Source organism: Panthera uncia (assembly GCF_023721935.1).
Source record: "Panthera uncia isolate 11264 chromosome E2 unlocalized genomic scaffold, Puncia_PCG_1.0 HiC_scaffold_20, whole genome shotgun sequence".
Classification (NCBI taxonomy): Eukaryota; Metazoa; Chordata; class Mammalia; order Carnivora; family Felidae; genus Panthera; species Panthera uncia.
Window position 1 is genome coordinate 21,259,826 of NW_026057589.1, and position 10,123 is coordinate 21,269,948.

The window sequence follows — 10,123 nt, forward strand, 5'->3', positions numbered from 1 at the left end:
CGTGTGCTTGGGGACTGAGTGGCCTTGGGCCGGGCGCCGCGCTTGTCTGTCAAGTGGGGACGATCCTGTGCCTGCGTCTTCAGTGCGCGTGAGGAGACCGCGTGCGCGTAGAAGAATGCCGGGTGTGCGTGGGGTACGTGCGTCCGGAGTGCCGGGGAGAAGGCCCTGAGGTCCCAACTCAGGCAGAGCGCCGTGTCGGGAAGGGAAAGCCTGGTGTCCAGAGAGGAGGAGTCCTTCCTGCCAGCCGGCAATGCCAGGCCCTGGGGTCACCAGCCCTCACGTTTGCCGTCCCAAGTTCAGACCAAGTCTCCTTCGCCCTTTCTTTCCAGAGCAGCCGATGCGTCTGGTGCAGAGGGGCCGTAAGGAAATCCGGGTAGACGAGAAAAACAGCCAGATGTTTACACTGCTGGGCCTCGGATGGCTGTGCCCGGCCGTGCATTCACAGCCAGAGGCTCGGCCCGGCCAGGATATGGGTTGCTGTCCGGTGCGGGGGGTGGGGGGGGGTTGAGCATGTGAATGTTGGCCGGCGGGGGCTGGTCCCAACCGGATACGGTCGCGAAGGCTGCTCGGTGACACTGTTCCCAAAATTTGTTTATTCTGAGCCCCTTGTGGGCAGATCACCTGGGAAAGGTAAAATGCAGATCCCGGGCCCCGGGCCGCGCCTGCCGGATTGGAATGAGCCCAGAACTCTGCTTCCGCGATTCTGAGCATCCCCGGTGGTGACGGCCACAGCTCTGGAAGCTGACACTTCGCTTTCCTTCATTTTTGGGGTCACTCTCTCGGTGAAAAACGTGGTGTTTTCTCCTGCTGTAGATTAGGCTGCCGCCCAATTGTAGCTGATTTCCTGCCCAGCGCCAGCTCCGTGGCGGGCGGTTACACCTGCCCGCCCCCGTGCTGGGACCTTCCTGTGGGACTTTGGGGGGGGGGTGCAGTTCACAAAGGGGAGACACCTCCCGACACAAACTCCGACCTCAAACTGCCCCAAATCTCAGCTCTTGAGGCTCCGGGCTGCAAAGTCCCCTTAGGCCACCCCGTCCAGGCGCCAGCCACTGGTTCAAAGCCCCGCTGCCCCTGGGGGACCCCCGCCGCAGTTTGCCGCTGGTTTGTGGAGCCTCAAAGACTCCGTGGCCTCCGCCGTCTCCCGGAAGGCTGGGGTGGCCACCCCGGCACAGGGGAGAGGCAGGCACCAAGGTGCAGAAGGGGGGCTGGGCACAGGGCGCGTTTGCTGTGTGTGTCTGGGTGTATCTGGATGTCTGCGGTGAGTTTTCCAGCATCTCTGGGCACGCGGGTGTCCGGGAATTCACCGAGCGTCGATTGAGCCCCTACTGTCGTGCCAGGCACGTGCTGGGTGAGCCGCGTGTGCCTGGCAGGGCGTGCCAGGGCCGTGCACCTGTGTGCACCCCGGTGTGCCTGGGGGCAGCGGACAGGGGACGGGGGACCGGGCCTGGCCCCTCTCTCTAGGGCCCGGCTGAGGTCAGGATCATGGATGTTTCTGTCCTGTTCCATGGTCTCTCTGGACCGTGTCTTAGGGCTCCCTTTTGCAGAGAGGCGGGCTGTTTCGCGGGCACAGACCCGGGCTCCCCGCCGCACAGGGAGGGGGAGGGGGTGCTGCGAGTTAGGCAGTGGGGTGGGGGGCCTGGCTCAGCGTCACCCCAGCCCCGGAACTGACGCTCCCGGGGACGGGGCTGGGCCGTGTGGTCCTAGAGTGCAGTGAAGTTCGATCCTGACTGCCCTGCCAGCTGCTGGGTGGTCTTGGTGAAGTCACCTGCCTTCGGGCTTCAACGACTCTGCCGCGACACAGAGGCCATTACGCCCGCCTGGCAGGAACAGGGCCAGACCGGGTCAAGTGTCCTGTGTTTGGGCTCACGGCCGCTGCCTAACGTTTGCCAAAGCTGCTGAGAGCGGACGGGGCCCTGCGGCCTCCCTCACAGCGTGCGTTTCCTCCGCTCACACTGCAGACAGAACCACAGCAAACCCAGCCACGGCGCGGCGGAGACCTGGTGTGCCGGCCCCGCTCCCCCCCAGGCCCCCAACCACAAGCTGGGGGCCGCGGAACAAGGGAAGAGACTTCCGCCTGGTGAGAGAGTGTGGCAGCCTGGGGTGGGGAGCACGGGGTGGGTGGGGGGGGAATTCTGACAGCGGCCCGGATGCAGCCTGGGCCTCCAAGCGGGACTGGGACAGCGTGGGGGAGGGGGCTGCCCTCCCCTCCCCCCATGAGCATCTCCGATCCTGTCTCCTAGTCACCGTGGACCCCAAGGAGGAGGGGCTCGAAGCCCAGATCAGCCGCTTGGCAGAGCTGATAGGGCGGCTGGAGAACAAGGTAAGCCTGCGGAGCCACGCCCCCTTCCGCTGCCCCCAGCAGGTGCAGCGTCGCCCGGAGTCCGGGCAGGAGCCTGGGAGCCTGGCCACCAGGACTAGGGGGAAGATGTCCCTCGTACCTGTCCTGGAGAGGTGCCCCGGGCAAGGGGCAGCCAGGAGGGGCGTCTCAAGGAACACAGAGTCAGCAGGGGCGTGTGCGGGGAGGGGACAGGGTTCCCTGCGCCTCTGCTCTCAGGCCGGCCTGGGGATGCCAGGAGGCAGCAGGGTGGTGGGTGAGGGCCGGGGGGTCCCGGCGGCGTCCCAGGAGAGCTTAGAGTCCTCTGGAATGAGGAGGCTCTCATAGATCTCTCAAACACGAGTCCTGTCTTCAGAGGGTGTTTCACGACTCGGCGGGTCCTCGCGGTATGACCGCCTTTGTCTCCCGGGGCCGCCGTGACCACGTAGCACAGGCGGGGCTCAAACCGGGGCCATTTCTTCCGTCACGTTAGAGCCTAGAAGTCCGAGCTCAGGCTGGGGGTAGGGCTGCCTTCTCCTGGGCATGAGGACAGTCACTTCCTCCCTGTGTCCTCACGCATCCTCCCTCAATGCTCGGCTCTGTCCTCATCTCCAAGGACACCATCAGGGTCACGTTGGATTAGGGCCCACCCATGTGACCTCATCGTAATTACCTCTTCAAAGGCCTTATTTCCCGGCAGAGTCACATTCGTAGGTGCTGGGGGGGCGGAGGGGGGGAGATGGGCCTGGAACTTACGATTTGGGAGAGGATACAGTTCAGCCCAAACAATGACCATGTGTCGGAAGAAAGAGAACAGGTTGCCTAAAGGTTTACCAAAGGGCTCAGGTATCAGATTGCGCATATTTAAATCCTGGTTATACCATTTAGCAGCTTTGTGACCTTGGACCAGTGACTTGCCCTCTCTGAGCCTCAGATTCCTGCTCTAACCACAGAGAAAGTGCTCAGACTAGCGCTTGTCATGGGGTTGTTGTAAGGATTAAAGAAAATGTCTTTTTTTTTTAATATTTTATTTTTGAGAGAGAGAGAGAGAGAGAGAGAGAGAGAGACAGACGTGGGGGAGGGGCAGAGAGGGAGACTTAGCCCCTGAAGCAGCCTCCAGGCTCTCCACTGTCAGCACCGAGTGCGACCTGAACCGGGGGATCATGACCTGACCCGAAGTCGGACGTTAACCGACTGAGCCTCTCAGGCGCCCCAAGAAAATGAAGCCTTAATGGCTTAGCCCGGAGCCTGCTCCGTCGTGAGCATTGCGATGTTAGCAGTTGTTAGGCGTCGTCACCCCTATTCTGACGCCAAGCCTGTGCACACGCACGGGACCAGCACCCCTACATCAACCAAGCAGGCGGGCATCTCCGAACCGTACGGTCGAGCGAGTTTACATTTCTCCCGCTTTTCTGAATTTTTTTGACATCTTTTGGCAAGGGCAAAAAAGCAGTTTGATGGGCTTGGGGTTTCTCAGGGCTTCATGGGGGCGGGGTGGGGGGCTCCCCCCACGCAGAGGGGGGCTGAGGCCAGACTTGGAGACGGGGGGGGGGGTGGGGGGGAGGTGGGCTGAGGCCGAGGTGGGATCCCCCCTCCCGTGAAGCCCGCAGCTGAGTGGGAGCGGTGGGAAAGGCTCCGCGGGACCCCGAGGCCGGGTTGTCATAACAACTCCCAGCGCCTCCAGAGGGAGGTTCTTTGAAGCTTATTTTTAGCCTCCGGTCGTCTTAACAACCAGCTGGCTGGAGACCGCGGAGCACCTGGGTGTCCTGGAGACGGGGCGGGGCCCCGCTTGCTGGCCTCTGATTGGTCCGGGCCGCCCGCGGGGGCCAATCCGGGGCCGGCAGGGGGCTCCGCCCTCTTCGTGCCAACCTGGGCCTGGCGCTGCCTGGGTGGGGCTGATGGGGTGCCGGGCGCTCGCCCGAGTTGCAGAAGAATCACGGTTTTGTGGGTCCGGGGCACAGAGCCCTGGCTTCAAACCCCCGGGGCCGTGCGCTGCGAAACTGCCGAGTACCCCTCGGGGGCTGTGTTCTGGACTCCGGTGTGAGTCGGTGACAGCGCGCCCGGGGTTCCTGCTTTCCTGGAGCTGACGGTGGGGCCGCGCCCACCTCCGGGAGTCGGGAAAGTTAGACAAGATGTATTCGTGAAGCATGTAGCTCGAGGCCTGCCGGAGGCCAGTGTTAGCACAACCACCCCATTCAGACCGTTATCAGGTTCACGGGGCACCGGGGGTCTTGACGTGGGGTGATTGGCCAGCCGACGGGGGATCTCAGGGCCGCTGGCAGCGGCATCCTGGGTTCAGAACCGTCCTGTCCCAAGACTACCCCGCCCCTGGCCGAATGCCCTCTGCCTAGGTCTGGTTGGCTTCTGCGCTTCTCAGATGCCAAGGCCGGAAAGGATCCGTGCCACTTCCTCTGGTCGGTCTCCCAGCCGGGCCTCCCAGCCTCCTTCAGAGCCGGCCCTGTGTCTGGAGGGTAGGTGGCCCAGCGAGGCCTGGCCCCGGGGACTCCAGAGCCCCTGGAACCTGGGGGTGGAGAGGCTGGAGCTCTCTGCTGGCTTTGGACTCTCCGGTTTCGTTGTGGCAGTGCTGGAGGCCTCCCTGGGGGAGGGGGCCTCGGTCTCCGACACGTCTTTGTGCTTTGTTGTTTCAGACCCTTTGGTTTGACCTTCAGCAGCGCCTCTCAGATGAAGAAGGCACCAACATGGTGAGGCCTGCTCCCTTCCTGCCCCTCTCCTGTGGCCCCATCCCTGCCGGAGCCAGGACTGAGTTCCAGGTCCTTGACACCCCCTGGCGTCACCCCCTGGGACCACCACGAGGGGAGATGCGGCCCTAGGCCCTGGACGCCTCTCCAGCCAGGGGTGTCCTCTGATCAACAACAGTTTGGCCCCGGGGCGAAGTGATCGGGACAGTGACCCCACACACTGACCCGACCAGAAGCCAATCTTGCTGGGCCCTGATTTTGTGGTGTCTCGGACCGGAGTGCCGGGCGGGCAGCTCCCGGCGGCCGCAGAGCCCCTCTGTGCACACCCTCCTGTGGTGTCCTGCTTGGGCGTGGCTGTCGTCTGCTTTTAGCCATTTGGTCCACTTTTGGCGTAAGAAGGAGCCCTCGCGTGAGCGAGGAGGGGTTTTGGGTTCTGTTTTGGCCCAATTGTCCCGTCTTCTCTGACGGAAGGTCTGGGGAGGCCGGGGCTCGGGCAGGGAGAGCGGGGGTGGCCGGGCGCTCACTCCCCTGTGTCCCCACAGCACCTGCAGCTGGTCCGGCAGGAGATGGCCGTGTGCCCCGAGCAGCTGAGCGAGTTTGTGGACTCCCTGCGCCAGTACCTGCGGGGGACCGCGGGGGCCAGGACCTGCTTCCAGTGAGTGATCTGCTTGATCCAGGTGGGGGGGGCCGTACGTGCACGAGGCCGGGCGAGGAGCGGCCGCAGAACCGGGGGGGGAGGGCGGTCTGCGGGGGGCATCGGCTGGAGCCGAGACCTGGGGACATAGCAAGCGCCTCGAGCGGCCCGGTTGTGACGACAGGAAAGGACTGGGGGCTGGTAGGGACCGTGTCGGAGATGCTCGAGCCAGAGCCGGTCAGGTCTCCTTTGTGTGAAGGAGGGGTGAGTGGGGACGGGTGCGGCCAGGAGAGGCCCCTCGGTCCGGGCGGGTCTTTGAGTGACCTGGGCTCTGGAGCTGGGCTGACGGGACCAGCTAGCGGCTGGGATGGGGGAGGGGAGGGGAGAGGCCCTAAGGCCGAACCGACAGGACGGTGCTGAGGGCCAAGCGGGAGGGTCAGGAAGCGGCCAGCAGTGTTGGTGGGGGCGTCGTACAGGTCCTTCCGGGCCACGCTAGGACGGCAGGCCAGGTGCGGTCGTGCAGGTGGGCGATCGCGAGCTCATGGTGGGGGGAGAACGTGGGAGGAGGGGGGAGCAGGACGCCGAGGGGCTTCTCGCCTGTGGAATGACCGTCGTCCCTGCACCCCGCGCCTGCCTGCCCACGGGCGCGCCCCCAACGCATGCCGTGTGCTGTCGGCCAGGCAAATGTGGTCCCCGGGCTCGCTTTCATCCCCCAGTAACCAAATGCAGATAGTCCCCATTGCCCCCATGACCTTTGTCAAGCGGCGCAAAGGGCCATGGGTTCTGACTGGCAGGCGACGTGCATCTGGTGGTTGGGGGGGGGGGGGGGGGGGGGGGAGCCCCGGCTCCAGGTGTGGTCGGAGGCTGGAGCTGGTGAACTAACGATGCCATTAGCAGTCCTGCTTCCCGGCTCCTGTCCGGTGAAACAAGGAATTACCTGGAATGACACGGCGATCGGCACCCGCGCGAGAGAGCTCTCCTCCTGGAGGCTCGGGCTGTGTTCTGAGTGGGGGGTGGGTGAGGCCAGGGTTCGAGAGGAAGGAACCCAACACCCCAGGCCAGCCGCCTTCTCACCGGGGGAGTCCCTTCCCTCCTCTTCCAGGCCCTGGAGGCACACAGGTCATGGTCACACAGGAAGGGACAGGTGCCTGGCCTCCCCCGCCCCGTTGCTGGGTCAATTTCAAGTCACGGGAGAGTTTTAAGGATTAAATGAAACAATTACAGAGAAGGCAGGAGGAGGAAGATGTTTTTATTTTGAAAGGTGGGGTTTTTAAATGGTGGTAAGGCCTTTTCAAGTGTCGTTTCATTGCGATTCGTTATTTCCTGGCCACCTTCCGGGACCGGGCCTGGCATCAGGTGCCGGGGATCCTCACTGAACACACCGGAGGGCCAGTGCTAGGGGCCCCTCCCACCTCTGCCAGGCTCTTGGGGGGCAGCTGGAGCCTCTCTCTCCCCAGCATCGCGGCAGTGAGGCTGGCTGATGGCCTCACCTTCGTGGTCTATGAGTTCTGGGAGACGGAGGAGGAGTGGAGGAGGTGAGTGGTCTGCCGCAGCCTCCTTGGGTGGGGGGGGGGGGGGGGGAGGAGGGCAGGTCACCAAGGGTCCTTGACTCCTCGGGCCTCCAGCTGCAGAGTGCTGGCCTCACGGGGCCCACAGGGGCCCTGAACGCCTCTATGTCCATCTGGAGGGACCCCCTTTCCCCCAGCTGGGCTCTGAACCCGGGTTCCTGGCCCACCCTGGTGGCCGAGGTTGCTCGAATTTGCTACCTGCTACCCCTGTGGCTAAAACTCCAGACAGGACCTGCCTGTTCTCCCCACCAACCGACCACTGGCTGTTCCGAGGCCAGAGCCGTCAGCCTCCCCTCCCCCCCAGGGCTGAAAGCGCCGAGCCGGGCTGCCTGGGCAGGGGAAGCCCCCCCCCCCGTCTCTGGCAGGGCCTCCTCGCGAGCTCCCGTGGAGGCTCAACACCCCATCCCCCGACTCACAGGCACCTGCAGAGCCCCGTGTGCAAGGCCTTCCGGCACGTCAAGGTGGACACTCTGAGTCAGCCTGAGGCCTTCTCCCGGATCTTGGTGCCAGGTACGGGGAAGCTGGGTGTGCAGGGGGTCCTAGAGAGGAGGGAGACCCAGGGCTGGAGTGTTAGGCCAGCCCTTGAACACGAAGGGCAGGGCTACGATCCCAATGAGTGTGAGAGTCGGCTGCAGGGAGAGGGCAGAGTGTCAGGGTGGCTCTAGGTGCCCCCCTGTACCCCTACTCCCTCCCCCCAGACATTACTTCCCCCCCTTGGAATTGGCTCCTAGGGCCCCCAGCGAGCACCTCCCCACAAGCAGGACATGTGCTTCCCACCCTGGCTGTGGTCCCCTTGGGGAAAGAGGCCACCTGCTCTGCCTCACGTGTCTTCCCCCCACCCTTCCCAGCTGCCTGGTGCACCTTGGGCCGTGACTGACCACCTCCCGGAGGCCTTCGGATGAACCTGCCACCCTGCTCCCTGTTTTCTAGAAACTTTGGTACACACACCGTCTTTTCACTGTACTTCCAGACAAGAATGTAGTTCCCTGCTGTGTGAAGTGAAGGAGAACCCCTGCCGTCCCCCCCGCCCCCCCCCCCCCACATCGGCAGAGCAGCCTCGGAGCTGCCGGACCCCTGCTGGAGCCAGAGGGCAGCAGGGAGAGGGAGGCCTCCTGGAACCCCCACCCCAGTGGCCGTGCATGACCCTCCCCTCCGCTGGCCACTGCCTTAGCGTCCTGGTAGGAGCCGAGACCTTGTAGTGCCCAACCTAGGCCTGTGCCCGGGCCGCACAGGACAGTAGAGCCCACGTAGCCCGTGCCGTGCTCGGCCGTCAGGCCCCAATAAACTCTGGTCGGGAACGGCCGCGTGCTGTGTTTTCCTTCCGCGTGCTCTAGTGACGGCAGCTAGAGGAGTGAAGCTGTCACGGGGTCTGGGGCCCCTTTTTAGCTGTGAAATTTTGACCACATCACACCCTGTCTCCTTATCTGTAAGACGGTACGCGTTTTGACAAGTTGGTGCCTGTTACAAAGTTCCCGAAGGCCCCAAGCATCACCCTCTGGCTCGGTAATGCATGAGGACTCCCAGAACCCAGCAACAAAAGGGTACAGACTAAAATCAGCCAAGGAAAGACGTGCCGGGGTCCACGAGCAGCCAGGCACAGAGCTTACAGCTGTCCCCTCCTGTCCCAGCACCGACGTGCATAGAGTATTACCAGGCAAGGAGCCGACCCGAACCTCAGGGATCAGTTTCCACTGGAGGCCAGTCCTCCGGCCCCTCCAGAGGTCAAGCCGATACCTCTGGGCTGAGGCCCCCGCTCAACAAAGACGTTTGGGGTCGGGACATTCCAAGGTCCTAGAGGTCACGTCCCAGGAGCCAAGGGCAAAGGCCAGACGGCTCCGGGCACAGTCTTGGCACACCCGTCAACGAGCTATTCAACCACACAGGAAACAGAGACCCTAGACTTACCCCTCACATCAAGTCCTGTTCTACCATCTCCTAACTTCCCCTCTTCGGTCCCCTGTCTTGGCTAGCAGCAAAGGACGTGTCCTACACAAAAGGCGCAAAGGACGAGGAAAGCGAGAACCACGGATCCCCCTCCCAAGGCAGGAGGGAGGCCGGAAACCAGGGCAGGTGGGAACCCCAGGGCCAAGGATGTGCCTGGAACAGGCAGCCTGTGACAGGGGGAGGGATCAAAGCGGTCACTGCTGGGAAGATCCTCTGCGCAGGCCATCCTGCCGGCTCAGGCTCCCGCCTGCCGCCTCCTGGCCGGGCTCGACGCTGGCCCTTTGTACAAAACCAACACGGCATGGGCTCGTAGGAAGCGGAAGCAGCAGACTTGAGTCCTAGCGGCGCAGGTCCGAGCTGCAGGTGCTCGCAGCCAGCCTCTCAGAGCCCCTCGTTTCTCATCTGGAAAGGGGGGGGGGTGGGGGGAAGACCCTTCTTTGAAGACTGCCTGGCCCCCAAGAATGGTGCGTCACTGGGTCCCGCCGGCAGCTTCGGGAAGCGCCCCCGAAGCGGGGGCTGCTCTGAGGAGCTCAGCTGTTTTAAAAATATTCTCAGAGGGGCGCCTGGGGGGGCTCAGGCAGTTAAGCGTCCGACTTCGGCTCAGGTCATGATCTCACAGTTTGGGGGCTCGAGCCCCGCATCGGGCTCTGTGCCGTCCGCTCGGAGCCTGGAGCCTGCTTTGGATTCTGTGGCTCCCTCTCTGCCCCTCCCCCACTCGTGCTCACCCTGTCGAAAACATTTCAAAAAATATTCTCAGAGGGCTGAGGCTCTCTGGGGTGCAGCCGAGGATCCCCGGGAGCTGGGCGGGTTACACTGTGCTACCCATGACGCCCGCTGGCCCTAGCTCTTGGCTCATCTCTGCTGACTGCAGCCCACGAGCTCTCGGAGCCTCCCTGGATGCTGAGGGGGTGGGAGCAGGCTGAGGAGAACAGATTTCCACCCTAAAAGGCATCAGAGCTCCCAC

The 10,123-nt window shown here is 63.6% G+C and overlaps 1 protein-coding gene across 1 annotated transcript in view; it reads left to right on the forward strand.

Moving 5' to 3' along the window:
- NECAB2 (N-terminal EF-hand calcium binding protein 2) overlaps positions 1-8,572 on the forward strand; it is a 28,501-nt gene extending 19,929 nt beyond the window's left edge. Inside the window, exons 11-17 of the mRNA XM_049622389.1 lie at positions 1,959-2,077; positions 2,241-2,320; positions 4,963-5,016; positions 5,556-5,668; positions 7,105-7,182; positions 7,634-7,725; positions 8,064-8,572. Of these exons, the coding sequence (XP_049478346.1) occupies positions 1,959-2,077; positions 2,241-2,320; positions 4,963-5,016; positions 5,556-5,668; positions 7,105-7,182; positions 7,634-7,725; positions 8,064-8,092 (565 nt within the window). The 3' untranslated portion in view covers positions 8,093-8,572. The remainder of the gene's footprint in view (positions 1-1,958; positions 2,078-2,240; positions 2,321-4,962; positions 5,017-5,555; positions 5,669-7,104; positions 7,183-7,633; positions 7,726-8,063) is intronic.
- The last annotated feature ends 1,551 nt before the right edge of the window (positions 8,573-10,123 follow it).